Source organism: Mastomys coucha, unplaced genomic scaffold (genome assembly GCF_008632895.1).
Source record: "Mastomys coucha isolate ucsf_1 unplaced genomic scaffold, UCSF_Mcou_1 pScaffold20, whole genome shotgun sequence".
In the NCBI taxonomy this organism is placed as follows: domain Eukaryota; kingdom Metazoa; phylum Chordata; class Mammalia; order Rodentia; family Muridae; genus Mastomys; species Mastomys coucha.
In genome coordinates this window covers 4,483,688-4,501,142 of record NW_022196903.1, presented here as the reverse complement: position 1 = coordinate 4,501,142, position 17,455 = coordinate 4,483,688, and the positions used below count along the sequence as shown (strand labels likewise).

The following is a 17,455-nucleotide window of genomic DNA, read 5'->3' as shown; positions in this document are numbered from 1 at the left end:
GAATCTCAGGGTTGTTTTGATTGGGAGGGTTAATATAGTAAACATGACCATCTTGCCAAAAGCAACCTACAAATTCAATGCAATCTCCATCAAAATTCCAACTCAATTCTTCACAGACTTAGAAAGAGCTATCTGCAAATTCATCTGGAATAACAAAAAGCTCAGGATAGCCAAAACTCTTCTCAACAATAAAGGAACCTCTGGTAGAATCACCATCCCAGGTCTTAAGCTGTACTACAAAGCAATTGTGATAAACACTTCATGGTATTGGAATAGTGACAGGCAGGTAGATCAATGGAATAGAATTGAAGACCCAGAAATGAACCCACAAACCTATAGCCACTTGATATTTGACAAAGGAGCTAAAACCATCCGGTGGGAAAAAAAGACAGCATTTTCAACAAATGGTGCTGGCTCAACTGGTGGTTAGCATGTAGAAGAAGGCAAGATGATGGCTAAGAATGTTGAACATTTCTTTAGGTGTTTCTCAGTCATTCGGTATTTGTCAGTTGAGAATTCTTTGTTTAGCTCTGTACCCCATTTTTTTATCAGGTTATTTGTTTATCTGGAGTCTAACTTCTTGAGTTCTTTGTATATATTGGATGTTAGTATCATCTATCAGATATAGGGTTGGTAAAGATCTTTTCCCAATTTGTTGGTTGCTGTTTTGTCCTATTGACAGTGTCTTTTGCCTTACAGAAGCTTTGCAATTTTATGAAGTCCCATTTGTTGATTCTTGATCTTAGTGCATAAGCTATTGGTGTTCTGTTTAGGAAATTTTCCTCTGTGCCTATGTGCTCGAAGATCTTCACTACTTTCTTTTCTATTAGTTTGAGTGTATCTGGTGTGATGTGGAGGTCCTTGATCCACTTGGACTTGAGCTTTGTACAAGGAGATAAGAATGGATCAATTTTCCTTCTTCTACATGCTAACTGCCAGTTGAGCCAGCACCAGAGTTGTCTCTCATTTCTGATCTTGTTAATTAGAATAATGTCTCTGTGCCCTTGTTTACTTGTTAGTCAGGCCAAGGGTTTATCTATTTTGTTGATTTTCTCAAAGAACCAGCTCCTGGTTTGGTTGATTCTTTGTATAGTTCTTTTTGTTTCTGTTTGGTTGATTTCAGTCCTGAGTTTGATTAGTTCCTGCCTTTGACTCCTCTTGGGTGAATTTGCTTCTTTTTCTTCTAGAGCTTTCAGATGTGCTGTCAAATTGCTGGAGTATGATCTTTCCAGTTTCTTTTTGTAGGCACTCAAAGCTATGAGTTTTCCTCTTAGGACTGCTTTCATTGTGTCCCATAAGTTTGGGTGTGTTGTGGCTTCATTTTCACTAAACTCTAGAAAGTTTTTAATTTCTTTCTTTATTTCTTCCTTGACCAAGTTGTCATTGAGTAGAGTGTTGTTGAGTTTCCACGTAAGTGTGGGCATTCTATTGTTTATGCTGTTATTGAGGAGCAGCCTTAGTCCATGTTGATCTGATAGGATGCAAGGAATTAATTATTTCAATCTTCTTGTATCTGTTGAGGCCTGATCTGTGACCAATTAAATGATCAATTTTGGAGAAAGTACCATAAGGTGCTGAGAAGAAGGTATATCCTTTTGTTTTAGGATAAAGCGTTCTATAGATATCTGTTAAATCCATCTGTTTCATAACTTCTGTTAGTCTCACTGTGTCTTTGTTTAGTTTCTGTTTCCATGATCTGTCCATTGCAGAGAGTGGGGTGTTGAAATCTCCCAATATTATTTTGTGTGTTGCAATGTGTGCTTTGAGCTTTAGTAAAGTTTCTTGTATGAATGTAGATGTCCTGCATTTGGAACATAGGATTTCAGAATTGAAAGTTCATCTTGGTAGATCATACCTTTGATGAATACGAAGTGTCCTTTCCTATCTTTCTTGATCACTTTAGGGTAAAAGTCGATTTTATTTGATACTAGAATGGCTACTCCAGCTTTTTTCTTGGTACCATTGGCTTGGAGAATTGTTTTCCATCCTTTTATTCTGAGGTAGTGTCTGTCTTTGTCACTCAGGTGGGTCTCCTGTATGCAATCAAATGTTGGGTCCTGTTTACGTACCCAGTCTGATAGTCTATGTCTTTTTATTGGGGAATTGAATCCATTGGTGATAATAGATATTAAGGAAAGGTAATTGTTGCTTCCTGTTATTTTTGTGGTTAGAGTTGGAAATCTGTTCATGTGGCTATCTTCTTTTAATTTTGTTGGAAAATTACTTTTTTGCTTTTTCTAAGAAGTAGTTTCTCTCCTTGTGTTGAAGGTTTCCATTTACTACCCTTTGAAGGGCTGGATTCATGGAAATATATTGTGTAAATTTGGTTTTGTCATGGAATACTTTGGTTTCCTCCATCTATGGTAATTGAGAGTTTTGCTGGGTATAGTAGCCTGGGCTGGCATTTGTGTTCTTTTAAAGTCTGTATGACATCAAACCATGATCTTCTGGCTTTCATAGACTCTGGCAAGAAGTCTGGTGTAATTCTGATAGGCCTGCCTTTATATGTTACTTGACCTTTTTCTCTCACTACTTTTAATATTCTTTCTTTGTTTTGTGCATTTGCTGTTTTGACTATTATGTGGCAGGAGGAATTTCTTTTCTGGTCCAGTCTATTTGGAGTTCTATAGGCTTCTTGTATGTTCATGAGCATCTCTTTCTTTAGGTTAAGGAAGTTTTCTTTTATAATTTTGTTGAAGATACTTACTGGTCCTTTAAGTTGGAGGTCTTCACTCTCTTCTATACCTATTATCCTTAGGTTTGGTCTTCTCATTGTGTCCTGGATTTCCTGGATGTTTTGGGTTAGGAACCTTTTGCATTTTGGGTTTTCTTTGACTGTTGTGTCAATGTTTTCTATGGTATCTTCTGTACCTGAGATTCTCTCTTTGATCTCTTGTATTCTGTTGGTGATGCTTGCATCTATGGTTCCTGACTTCTTTCCTAGGATTTCTAACTCCAGAGTTGTCTCTCTTTGTGATTTCTTAACTGTTTCTACTTACATTTTTAGGTCTTGGATGGTTTTGTTCAGTTCCTTCACCTGTTTGGTTGTGTTTTCCTGTAATTCCTTAAGGGATTTTTGTGTTTTCTCTTTAAGGACTTCTACTTGTTTACTTGTGTTCTCCTGTAATTCTTTAAGGGATTTTTGTGATTCTTCTTTAAGGGCTTGAACCTATTTACTTGTGTTCTCCTGTATTTCTTTAAGGGAGTTATTCATGCTCTTCTTAAATTCCTCTATCACCATCATGAGTTATGATTTTAGATCCAAATCTTGCTTTTCTGGTGTTTTGGGATAACCAGGACTTGCTGTGGTGGGAGTACTAGGTTCTGATGAAGCCAAGTAGTCTTGATTTCTGTTGGTAAGTTTCTTGCATTTGCCTTTTGCCATCTGTTGATATCTGGTGTTAGATTTTCTTGCTGTCTCTGGCTGGAGCTTGTTCCTCCTGTGGGTCTGTAAGCCTGTGTCAGAACTTCTGGGAGATCAGCTCTCCTCAGGTAAGACCTGTGTGCAGTGCGATGTGGATCAGTTGTCCCTCCTGGGTCCTGGTCAGAACAAACCCTGGAGACAGGCTTTCCACGTGCAGGAAAGGGGCAGAGTTGGCTGTGGATCTGCAGAACCTCCTCCTAGGTGAAGAGGGAGGTAGAAACGATCCTGCTCCGGCTGCCCTGCTGCTTCTGAGACCTGTGTCTCCTGGCTGGCCCCACCTCCTCGTAGGTGAAGAGGGAGATAGAAAGCAAGTCTTTTTTTTTTTTTTTTTTTAAAGATTTATTTATTTATTATACGTAAGTACACTGTAGCTGTCTCCAGACACCCCAGATTCAGATCTCATTATGAGTGGTTGTGAGCCATCATGTGGTTGCTAGGATTTTAACTCAGGACCTTCAGGAAAGCAGTCAGTGCTCCTAACCACTGAGCCATCTCTCCAGCCCCAGGTCCACTTTTTCTAAGCTATATTACTCACAGGTCAGGTGGTGTATTCCACGGAGGAGGCATATGGTGTCCAGGTACATCCTGTCTAATCTGTCTACTAAATCCTGGGAAGAAAGATGTGATCAGCAACCCAGGAGAGGAAGCTATCATATCTGTTTGACAATGTATTTAGTTATCGTAAGTAAAAATCTATTTAGCTATGTTTACTGGTACTCTCTTTTGCTGAAAGGCATTATCCCTGACAGATAATGGCCCTGTCTCTCTTAAGAAGTGGAAGACAGGTAGATCAGTTACATGTAGCAGGAGGTTCTCACATAATCCAGACACTTTCTTTATGGGCACAGAGGTTCTCAAGAAAGGAGAGATCATAGAAATGTGTCTGACACAGGGTATTCATGTTCTCTGCTTGAAATTCTTGATGTGAGATTGATCCTTAACACTGGGAGGAACTCGAAGTCACTCAGTGCTGACAGTCAGCAAGAGGGAGGTGTTCAAGAGGCAATTAGTGCCTGCAGCTTCAAAGGCATACAAGTACTAGATGGAGCTACGTTGTATGGACTTTTTCTGAGGAAACTTGAACAAATGTCTACTCATCCCAGGTGGAACACGATGACAGACATAAAGAAATGACTCCACTCAAGTGCAGTGTGGACACCAATGGATTTAATAGGATCAACCTTACAGGAGCATCAATGAAGAGTTGTTTGCAAGAGCTTGGGCAACTTGTAGATGGCTATACTGAGAAAAAAATACCTCTTTCTTAACAGCCATGCATGTCTATAAATCCTTGGGTAAGATGAGGAGAATTGAGCCAGTAAAAAAAGTGAACTGTAAAGGTATCCAGATTATTTTAATTATATTAGCATTTTAGAAAGACAACGATCTTGAGACCTACAAGTCCAAAGCCTGATTCTGAACCTTCTTCTAAAAAGAAAACTAAGCAATTAAATTTTATATATATAGTGTTTTGTCTACATGTATGCTTGTACACCTTGTTTGCCTGGTGCTTCCAGAGGCCTGAAGTGGGTGTCAGATGCCCCGGAACTGAAATTACAGACAGGTGTGAGCTGCTAAGTGGACGCTGGCAACTACACCTAGGTCCTCTGAAAGACCAACTCGAGTCTTAACTGCTGAACTGTCTCTCTGGCCCATCCATTCTGGTATCCAGTGATTTTTTTTTTTTTTTTTTTTTTACCAGTTTACCAAGTAGTACAACTGTCTTCACAGATCAGTTTTAGAACATTTCCTTTCCTCTATAGGATCCTTCATGCTTATTTATAGCAATTCATGTCCATAACCCTGGCCTCAGGCAACTACTCATCAATTTATGTTTCTATAGATTTATTTTCTTCTGGGCATTCCATCAATGGAATCCTGCAGTATGCCAGTGTCTGTCAAGAAGAGCAATGTTTTTGAAGTGCATCCATATTATAGCATGACTCTGCAGTTTGTTTCTTGAAGGATTTTGTCTAGTCCTATTCCAGACAATGGACATTGGGCTTTTTGTGGTTTTGAGCTACTATGAATAATTCTGCTGAGGAGTCCCATGAGCAGGACCTTGGGTGTTAGATGCTCTTATTTTCATCAGTTGTATGCTTGGCAAGGAATTCAGGTCAAGTGGTAAATACGTGTTGGGTTTGAAGAGAAACTGCTGAGCTGTTTACCCAAGAGGCTGTCCTAGCTCTTCAGAGCTACTGCTTTCCCAGTGTGTTAAGCCCAACCTCTTCTTAGAGGCTGTGCAGACTTGGAAAGCTGTAGTTGCTCCCTCTTTAATTAAAGCAGGTGTGTAGCGCACTGACATTTACCGAGTGTGTACCCAGCGGGAGGCTCTATGAATCACTCTCTCACTTCATTCCCTACCTCTGTGAAGTGTAGATATTAATTTCCACCTATCTGGTGAGTTTACTGAAGCTCAGAAAAATCAGGTAAACAAGCCAGCATGGTAATTAGAGGATTGTTACGGGTATTAAATGATGTCAACCCTCAACTATCCGAACATATCCTGACATTAAATTGAAGGATGCAGAGGGTTTTACTTATGTCTTTAACCCTGCCATCTCTGAAAGGTCTAATTCTAGGGCTCTGCCTGCCTTAAAGTGTCACACCTTGGAGAAACAGAATATTCCCTGTGCTCATAATCACCCTGTGGGCCAAGTATCAGAGTCAACCCCCAAGTCAAATAGTACAGTTTGAGTCGCTGCCATAACAGGAGTAGCTCATTCAGGATGTGGACATAGCTCTTAATGGCCACTTTTTATCTTCATATTTCCTTTCCTTCTCTGTTCAAAAACACAGTAATTACTTTTTCATACTTTAGAGAAGCAAGCTCTGACAGAAGCACATGTGAATGCTGCCAGGAAGTTAATTAACTGGATTGATTTGAAATGGAACCTTTATCAGGAAAGAGTGTGTTAGTGCCGAGAGGAAAGTAAAGAGAGCGCATAATGTCGAAATGGCAAAGTGACTTGGGTGAAAGGGGCTCAGTGAATATCTTAGTAAAATTCAAGGGATTTAAAAGTTTGTATCTATTCATTGAAAATGTATATTCAACATAAAAAGTTATATACTATAAGACTTTTTGTAAATTGGTAACTTGTTATTCATTATGTCTTCTCAGGGAGAACCAGGGGTCAGAGGCCCTCCAGGTCCCTCTGGGCCTCGGGGTGTAGGAACCCAAGGACCAAAGGTGAGTCCTAAGGTCTCTGATGTGAGTGACCACCAGGTGCCAGTTGGAACATCCCTAACTGGAAAACTCTGAACAAGAAATGCTCCAAATTTAGAAACTTTTAATCAAAGCATGACTACAAGTAACACGTTCATAGCTGATTTCATGTAATGAGTAACAGTCAAGTCCTGGTGCATTCAGGCTTCTGTAGAAGGTGTGTGTAAAGTATAAATACATTCTGTGTTTGAATAGGTATCCTGTCTCCAGAGGAAGTCATTATATACACAATATAAACACATATTCCAAAATGTATAAAATTTCAATTCTGAAATGCTTGTCATCCCAGGAATGTCTGAGATGGGACAGCCAAGCTTTAGCACCCTACCAGGAAGCAGCTACTCTATATGAAACGTGTATTTGTTGTTAACTTAGTTTTTATGGATTTTTGATGAAATCTTTTTTCATGTCATGTGAGCTGCTATATCTTTAAAATATTTCCTTTCCTTAAGACATCAGAAAGTCAACTTCTCTCAACATTGCCACAAAGAATTTTAACTAGCTCCAGGTTTCTCAGGAGCTGTTCTATTTTGTTACGGAGCAGATCACAGCTGGACATGGTGGTACATAGCTCCAGTCCCAGAACTTGGAAGGCAAGGCAGAAATATTACAAATTCAAATTCTACCTATGCTACATAATGGGTTTGAGTCCAGCCTGAACTACATAGAGATACCCTGCCTTGAAAGAAAAGAAACTCATCTGTTTGGCCAGAGGTGTTTTCAGTGGCCTTGTAACAGGTTGCTGGCTAATGTATATTCTGTATGTCTTCGGCCACTCTGTCAGACTGTGGTGTAAAGATCAAGCTTCATTGTGCCCGTACAAGGTAACAGGGGTGTCTTTCGGTTCCCTCTGCCTTTATTTCTATGTAGGTAGTAAAGTTTCACTTACTTATCTCCTCTAGATAGGTATTTACAAATTCTTGAATTCTTCTGACCCAGTGTTTCTCACTGAGGGGATTTTGTCCTCCCTCCAAAGCCCTGAGTGGGGCTACTTCAAGAATCTCCTAACTAGAGACATCTTGGTGTCAACAGAAGATGAAAGTGACATTTAGTGAGTTCAGATGTGCTGTTAAACAACTTCCAGCTGACCAAGAGAGCTTTATCTCGATCAGCATGTCAGTAGTGCTGAGTTTGAGATGCTGCTCTAGATATTCATTTAGTTATTCAAGAAATTTAGTTTTTTATTTGTTAAAAAAAACAAATCAAGTTTAAATCAAGTTTGTTGGGGGGTGGAGAAGGTGGCAATGAGCCACACACTACAAATTCAGATTTTTACATAGGTCTAGACACACCCAAGATTCACGTCTATTAGAGAGGAGGGAGGAAAGACTTCTTGAGCCAAGAGATTTACTGAGGACCCCAGCCTCACCTGGATTCTTAGTTTATTTCTTTGGTTTCCTTGAGTTCATCTCGCAGCAGACTAGTCTTGAAAATCATGGATCACTGTATGTGGATGGAGATCCCATAAGATGACAGTAGTCACTCTCAGTGGGAAGTTACATCCATTTTTCTTCTTCACTCTTATCTTTATTTTTACTTTTAAAATACTTTTGTGACGAGAAGACATCCTTACAATTTGAGAAAAATAAAGCTTTCTCATAATGGCAAGAGAAAAAACAACCCTGACTTATTTAGTAACTTAATTCCCTACTATGTATGTATGTATGTATGTATGTATGTATGTATGTATGTATGTATGTATTATGAGTACACTCATAATATTTATTTATTATGAGTACACTGCAGCTGTCTTCAGACACACCAGAAGAGGGCATCAGATCCCATTACAGATGGTTGTGAGCCACCATGTGGTTGCTGGGAATTGAACTCAGGACCTCTAGAAGATCAGCAGTTAGTCCTTTTAACTGTTGAGCCATCTCTCCAGCCCCCTTAATTCCCTATTGTCAAAGGCTGTTCTGTTCAGAGTTGATTTAGGATCTCTTGGGATAGGCAAAGGTTCACTACTTTATCACAGAATTTCTGAGAGCTTTAGTACAGTCCTGACAAAACTTCAGTTGGCTGCAGATTTGAAGGTTACAATACTTGGTGATGTCCTAAGCCTTAGCTTGTGTGGACACTGATGCTTGTACAGTGTAACAGTTGCCTAAGCTCATATGCCTCAGCACATACTCTCATCACTAAATGCCACATGGCGGCATGAATGTGCGTGGGAGTCTCCACTGGGCAGAAACACTGTTTTCCAATCTGATCCCACCTCAGAAGTCTTTCCTCAGTAAGTGAAGACACACAGGGAAATGCTGAACCTTTTATTTCACGTTTTCTATAATTAGGCAGGGAGGATCCAGAAGAAGTAGAGGACCGCAGTATAATCAAGATATGTTGAATGAATTTGTGAATTCATACAAAATGGGAAAAATTCTAGCATTGACTTGTTCATATTTTTGTATATTCAATACCATGTGCCATTGTTTTATAGCAACCTTTATATAAAAAATCAGAAATAAGCTAACTTTTGTCACAGGCAAGCGCTTTAGGAACTGACCATTCACTAGCTCCTCCACTGACTCTAACAGTGTTCTTAGTGAACTGGCAACCATATTAAAGGGGAGCAGCATGTTCTAACTCTAACAGAATCTGGCATTGTTGATCTTTGGACTTAGCATAGGCAGGCTGTGGTGGGAACATCTAGACTTGCCAAGCAGAAGTCCCTAGCCTCTCCTTCCATTTCTTTCAACCTGCTCTTCTTTGCCTCTTTACCTACGCTTTGGTTAAATGTAAAAGTTTGTTTGTAAGCAATTCAAATGGCCTAAGAATGTTTAGAACATGGCCATAAAGGAAATGGAATCATGCTGTGGCAAGAGGGTCCTAACAAGTTTAAGAAGGAAGCTAAGAACAGTGATAGCTCCGTTTCCCCCCCTATACTATACATACTTTGTTGTCAATTTCTCCTTCTTTTTTCACAGGGTGATACTGGGCAAAAGGGCTTGCCTGGCCCTCCTGGGCCCCCTGGCTATGGATCACAAGGAATTAAAGTAAGTGAATATGATTTTATTGGAATCATCTCTCAAATCAGTAGGGTAATGAAGAGGAGAATGCATGGCTTCATTACAAAATATAGAGTTAGTGAGAGTATCACAGATAAAATTGCATCTGAGATTTAGAGGAAATTTCTAGAAGTATAGAAACGGTACAAGTACAGTTCATTCATAAACATTGACCATTACATACATTGTTTAGTGAAGCACTGAATGGTCCAGTGGTTTGATGATGGCTCAGGTGTGGGCTTAATGGAGAATTTGTGCCTACACTCAGTATGTTCTCTATCTCCCTTGTAGCTTTCTCACCCTATTCACATGAGGACTCTCCTTACAGCCCTAGAGATAGGACACCGGGGAGGCATAGCATTAGGGTGGGGACATGGTGGGCTGTGAAGACACTGAGAATGGGGCATGGTGGTTGGATTGGCAGGAGTTGTTAGTCCTAGCTTGCAGTACAAACATTAGGAGTCTATGGGCTAATATTGTACCCTGGCCTGAAGGATTACAATTTCAACTCTAAAGTAGGCTTTGAGAACTTGCTCAACCCTCCAGGTGGTTTTCCTAAGCAGCCAGAGTGAACATTACTGCTCTTGGCCCCAGCCCTTTGCTATTGGAATTCACAGCCATCTTCTTCCTCTGTTTTTTTGCTCAGGAGCAATGTTTACTTAACAAGGAGGAATTCAAAGTTTCCTTTTATCTAAGTAGAAAAGCTTCAGTAACTCTATACTAATTACTATTGAATTTTAAACAATTTTCTTTTCTATTTCTAATATGTTGAGTTCTTTTGTAACTGTGCCACCTCACCTATCTACTGTTCTTCCTGCAATAAATCAGTATTTATTTATTACCCTGTGAAAGAGAGTAACTGATAATCTATAACTCGGGATAACTGATTTTTTTTTTTTGGATTTTCGAGACAGGGTTTCTCTGTATAGCCCTGGCTGTCCTGGAACTCACTCTGTAGACCAGGCTGGCCTTGAACTCAGAAATCTGCCTGCCTCTGCCTCCCAAGTGCTGGGATTAAAGGCGTGCACCACCACTGCCTGGCTGGATAACTGAATTTTAACCTAAATTTAAATTTAAACCAAACTCTCTTTCAAAATGGTACAACTTAGTAAATAGGAAGTGGAAGGCACCTAAGATAATTATTCTAGACTTAAACCACATAATTCTGTGTGGAGGGAGCTGAATCTAGAGCAAAAGTCACTGAATTGCTGTTAAATCTTCCAGTCCAAACACAATATCTAAAGTTTACATGGCAGTGATTTATCTGCCAGGCTGAGTTGCTAAGCCAAGACAGGCTAGCATGCCACTGATGGCACACAAGCACAGGAAAATAGAGTGAAGCTCTGCTTATTCAGAAATGACATCACTCTGCTACGCCATACTTAAATTCTACATTTGAACGGTGGTAATGTCTTATGAAAGTTTTTGTAAGATTTTTTTCTTTTAACGTAATATGGGACTGAAGAGATGGCTCAATAGTTAAGAGCACTGGCAGTGTTTTCAAAGGACCTGGATTTGATTCTCAGCATCCACATACAGTGCCTTATAACTGTCTGTAGTTCCAATTCCAAGCAATCCAACTGACCTCTATGGGCACTACATGCATGTGGTCCACAGACATGCAGGTAGAGAGCACCCATATACATAAAAATGATTTAAAGACAACAAAAGATAAGACATAAATATATATAAGAGCCCTGGTCTTGTCACCCATATGAGGTCAGTTTACATGTGCTTATAAGCCCATCTTCTTCATTTCTAAGTCCAGTGTCACTTTTCTTCTTTCTATTATTTGGGGTTGACTTCCTATATTCATCCTGGAGCACCTTGGGTAGCATTTAATTAATCTTCTCACAAACCATAACTCATCTGGCTTCAGGCTCTGTCTTATGCCCTGCAGGACATGCCCTGTTCACATATACCCTGAATGAAAGTAGGCCACAGTGCCTGGCATAACATGGATCAAACCCCAACCCCACAGTGCCACATTCCATATAACATCCTATGGTCACCGAGATGAGGTAATCTTCCTCCATTCGGCATTGTGACCTGATGCTGCTTGCAAGGCTGACTCACAAAGCCACCTTAGACATGTTGGTTTGCCTGGCTTCCAGTAAGCAGCAGGACCCTCCTTCCTCACTTTCCTGGCCCATAGTCAGACTGTCTCCACAAAAGGGATAGACCTCAAAGACAGAGTTGACATTTTAAGACAGTATAATAAGTGAAATCATAGTTTTATGACTGGTAGGTTTATCTTTTTTAAAACCTATTTTTAATAAGGATATTTAAATGTTTTAATATCCCTTTTAGTCTACCACACACCAGAGGTAATAGAAATGAAAGGAGGATGTGGACCTGTTTAGAAAGAGTCTTTTAGAGCAAAGCCAATCTGTGTTGTCAGGATATCAGCAGTTTAGTTTACATGAATCAGCAGCAGCAGCAGCTCAATCTATTCACAAACACCATTTATAAATCAGCAATGGTAATTCCATCCAGAGAAAACCTCAAGGCTCTGCCTAACAGCCTGAGTCTGTAGAAGCAGCAAGAAGCCACTGGAACACCACCAGGGGTTCTCTATGAAGTCATAACAAATTATGACCAGCAAAGAGTGGCAAGGTGAACAAATACTATACAGCATTGTCAGTGAAAACCAGCAAAGACTAATGATGACCAGCAAAGAATAGCAAGGCGAACAACACTATACAACTTTGTTCACTATGCTTCGTTCACACGTGTTGGGAAATGTTATACCCTTTGCAAAAGTCACACATTTTCTCAAGCATCGACTCCAGCAAAATATCACATGCCCCCTTTCCAGACTGCTTCCAGAAAAACAAGGCATGTCTATTCTCAGTAAAACATCCTTCACGTGTCTGCTTCAATGAAAACATCCTCTCATAAGACATTTTTCAGAAAACATCATATAACAAAACTGAGTCTCCACAAAACTCAGAAATTTCCACTTCATAACCATTTCATGATGCAGTTCTCTCGCTTTTCTAAAGAATGTCTGCAGTGTCAGAGACACTTGCACCTTTTGTTATACCTGCCTAAATGTCCTGATGGATACCTTAGCCAGCACTGTCACTTGATCTGCCTGCTGCCTTCCTGTAACTTCTCATCCATGGAGAAGATAGGACCAAGGCTGTGATCACAAAAGGTCTCCTTCAGCCTCACTGTGGTCCTGGAATGTTGGCTCGTTAGTCAGGTAGTCCATGTCATGTGGTGATGAAATGTTTCAATTTGGAGGTCCAAGCAAGGAGTAAACAGAGGTGGCTCTCTAAAGCTCTTCATTCTACTCAGGAGTTGGCCTTTTGTTGAATCTCTCTCAGGGTCCTGGGAAGTCTTTATGTAAATGTGATAACTGGAAGTGCTTCATGATTTTTAAGCATTTCTGAGGTAGATTTGCACACTGAGTTCTGCCATGACATTTTCTACATATTTATTTGTTCACGGAGAGAATGTATCTTTCTGTCACCAGCTTCAGCTCTTCATTTAGACTTGGGCAAGACTGATTCAACCCAGCTGATGGACTTCCCATGTACTGTGACTGGGCTGGGTTTCGGGCCTGGCAAGTTTATTATCAGTGTTGAAACATTACTTAAGGGGCATGCTGGGAAATTTGATGACTGATGCCTGACAGAGGCCCCAGTGTCTGTAGAGATGATCAATAGTAACTATTACAGTACTCACACTGTCCCCAGACTAACTGACACCCTCTTGGAAATCTAGGGCCTGGAAATGAAGGGAATTTAGTAAACAGGGTTAAACAATCAACTAACTTGAACAATGAAATAAAAAACTTTGAATTTGCCTTTTCTACTTTCTGAATATTGCATATATGCTTTAATATCCTTATCTGAATAATGTAGATGATAGTAGTACTGTCTCCTAAACTTGCTGTGAGATATATTTGAAAGAAACACCTTAAGAGGGATAATGTACTTATCTGTACTCCATCTATCTGTCAAATACATATGTACTTGTTTGTATGTGATATGTATATATCATGTATATTATATATTACATATAAACAAGTACATTTGTATATATGTATGTACATTTATATACATACAATTGTGGGTTAGCTACAATTATATATATGTATATAAATATATATTTTATAATATATGTTCACATATAAACACACATACACATACACATATATATATTATTGTAGCTAATCACAATTTTCTCTTTCTGCTTCCCTTCTCATTCTGTCAAGTGCATAGTATTTTCTAAGAGAAAGGTTTAGAACTCTAGTGGTCAAATGATTTAATTTACTTAAATATATTATATTGGTTACACTAGTTTACATTGGACTTCAGTGATTTGTTGACCCCAAAATGTACAATACTTCACATAAAAGTCCAGTGTGGGTTTATGATTAGAGGGCAATTTTCCTCCAAGAAAGGTGTCAGAGAATATTGTCTTCCATTTCTGGCTTCCCCATTGGCGTTGACTGGTCCTCTCCATCACTAGCTCCCTGCAGCTACAAAGAGAGGATGAGGAAAGGACTTACTTCCTGAACATTCTGGCCAGGATGCGACATGTATTATCTCTGCTCACTATTTTGTTGTTGATGTTGCAGTTACATGGCTGAATTACTTGCAGGTGAGGCAGGGAAAGGTAGCTCAACTGTGTACCAAAAAGAAAAATAACTGAAGGTTTGGTGAAGTACTGATGTGACCATAAAACACAACACAGCCATTCTATAGGGAAGATGAAAATGTTAAAGTCATTTGTTACTTTGAAGTATGCTGATGCTTTCAGAAGAAAACAGGAAACATAGGAAGTCTCCATGGCAACTTGAAGGATACCCAGATATCCCTAATACTATGAAGTATAGTACTCAGAGTTTTAAGTACTGAGTTCAGGATCAGTGTTTCATTTATCTAACAAAAGACATATTAGAGTCTTGATAACCTTGCTTGTTTTGAGCAGCGTGAAGAGACTTGGATAGAGATTTTCTTTAGAGTCAGCTAAGTTCCTTTCAAAACTGGGGGGAAGCTTGGGGTGTAGAGCATAGGACCAGGAGAAGAAAGCACACATTTGTATCTACACAGTAGCTGGAAGAGAAACAGGAAGGCTATGTTTTGGAAAGTGTCAAGAGTTAACGTTACAGGAGGAAAGGGTAGAGCTGGTACAAAGAGCCTCATGGGAGATAAAGAGGTGGTTAGGACCACATGGGACCTCAGAAAAGTATGGAGTCTTTAACTATTTGTGAGCCCAGCATGGCTGAGGTAATGGACAGATCAGCCTAGCTTGTGAGGCCCAGTGCAGCAGTACCCAGAAAAATGAACAGCTATTTCTGCTTGACATATCTGATTTAGGAACTCAGGTCTAAACATCTGGATTCTGTATTTAAAATTCATGTCACTTCCTAAGTGTATTTCTTTTGGTTTGTATCAATTACATTGAAACGACTATTCATATATCCCTCAAATCTTCTTTTTAGGGTATATTTATACCTAGTTCTTTATTACATTTTAATAAAAATAAATTATATCAGCTTCTCCTTCCCTTTCCTCCCTCCATCCCCTCAGTTCAACTCTTTTCATGTCCTCACTCTCAAATTAATAGCCTTTTCATTACTTCTACATAAGCATATATACATGTGTGCATGTGTAAGTATGAACAAATACATAAATACAACCTGGTGAGTCTATTTTTTTTATTTGTACAATATTGATATCATTTCAGGGCTGACCACATTGCAATAGGTAACAAATTAGGGGCTCACGTGGAGGAGAGACTAACTCTCCGCTTTAGCTGTTATTAGTTGCCTGTAGTTCCTTGTCAAGGTATGGGACCTCGTGAGATTTCCCCCTTCTGTGTGAGTATGTCTGCTAATATTGGCATTGTTCCAGTGTTCTTTAGGTAGTCATTTCTATGAAAAACGGTTTCATAGAAGACTTCCTGGTGTTTACCTTTTAAAATCCTTCTGCCCCATCTTTGGAAGTGTTCCCTGAGCCACAGATGAAAGAGCTGTGCTGTAGATGTACACACTTGCATTGAGACCCCATGATTCACTGATTTCTGCATTGTAGCCAGTAATTTTTTCCTTGATAGTCTTGATTTTCCATAAAGAAATGCTTCTCCCATGAAGTTCTTGGTAGCCACACTCCCCCTTAGGTATAAGACTTAGAATGTAGTTAGGATTTATGCTGATCTAGCAAAGTGACAGTACTAGATTCTCTTCAAAAATCCATGACCTCACTGGCCCTAGGAAACTTGCTAGGTTTATAGTACTAGGAATGATTTCCCTCCTGTTGAGGAGGCCTTAAGTCTAAGTACACAGCTGCTGGTTATCATTAACATTGAGTGCTACTTACTGTACCCTTACAGATATCTTGCCATGCTGGCCATTGCTGAGGTTCATGAGCATCATATCTAGGTAGGACTATTAGTTGCTTACCTCTCTTGGAAGCTTACACAGTATTTTCTGTCTGCTACATACCTGTAATTATAGCATTGAGGAGACTGAGGTAGGTTAAGTGTTTGAGAATAGTTTCAGTGAACTAGTTAAGTCATGTCAGATGAAAACCAGATGAAATTTCAGTGTTTCCATAGCTCAGTATTTGGGGATTATACGTACTAAAACACAACTGGCAAGGGAAGAGGACCTAAGAGTTGATCCCAATAATCAATGTTCATATACCCCATTTTCCTGTTGAAGACACACCCACATTTTCATACTTATAATTAATTATTTTTCTAATCTAAATAGAAGATAGTCACATGGACTCTAAGCCAAACCCCAAAATGCCATCTGTGTACTGTTTTCTCAGGTTGCTAACATCATGGGGTGAGGGTGGTGTTCGTTGGGATTGGCTATGGACCATTTGTGGTTTTCACTTGCTAGCTCATACTTGCACATCCTTTAGAGTCAAATCCTTTTTATCCTGTCCAACCAATAAGGAAAAAAGATGACACGGCTCTGCCTCTTCTAGCCTCTCCCCTCTCCCCAACTCCTCTCCCTTTCTTCCTTTCTAAACCTGAGATATTATTAGGTGATTTTTTTCTCTCAACTAACTTTCTTTATCGTTCCTTCCTTTTCCTTTTTTCTGTTTTTAAATTTTATATAGTCTTAGGTAGTTCAGGCTGACCTTGAGCTCCCAAAGTAGGCAAGGTTGGCATTCAACTTCGAATCCTTCTTTCTCCACTTCCCAAGTTCTAGAAATTCAGACCTGAAGCACCAGGCTCTACACAGTTTCCTTTTGCAGTGGCCAATACTTTAGATCAAAGCTAAGGTGAAAGCTTTGAGCTCTCACCTTCATGGAGTCTGAATCTTTACTGCCAGCTCATCGTTATTATTGTCTGTATACTGCTAACAAGAAATGGACAATGACCAGTGACCATCACCAATTTGCTTATCTACTATTGTTAATCCCACCAGTCAAGAATAAAAACACTACCATAATTTAAAGTTGAATTTGAACAAACTTTAATTAAATACTGACCAGGAGGATGGATCTCTGGCAGGTCTATCTCTGGGGTTCCAAAATAAATGGCCACAAGTCACATTTTGCTTAAAAAGGCAAAACCTAAAAGTCACTGAATTATCCATCAGGTTCATTCAGGGGCAAACATCCATCCTGACATATTTTGTGTTTACATACCTTCCACCTACATCCAATCAGGGCTAAATGTATATCCTGACGTATTTCCTGCCCAGGTACCTCCTACCCACATATGATCAAGCACATCTGGTACAGATGGGTCAAACAAACTTGTTTTGGGGAGTAAAAACTAAACCAATAGCCTCCAGTAGTTAATTTTTTTCCTCAAACTACTCTT

General features: G+C 39.5%; 1 protein-coding gene across 1 annotated transcript in view; it reads left to right on the top strand.

Moving 5' to 3' along the window:
• Col28a1 (collagen type XXVIII alpha 1 chain) overlaps positions 1-17,455 on the top strand; it is a 172,346-nt gene that overhangs the window by 109,883 nt on the left and 45,008 nt on the right. Inside the window, exons 26-27 of the mRNA XM_031380761.1 lie at positions 6,546-6,614; positions 9,575-9,643. Of these exons, the coding sequence (XP_031236621.1) occupies positions 6,546-6,614; positions 9,575-9,643 (138 nt within the window). The remainder of the gene's footprint in view (positions 1-6,545; positions 6,615-9,574; positions 9,644-17,455) is intronic.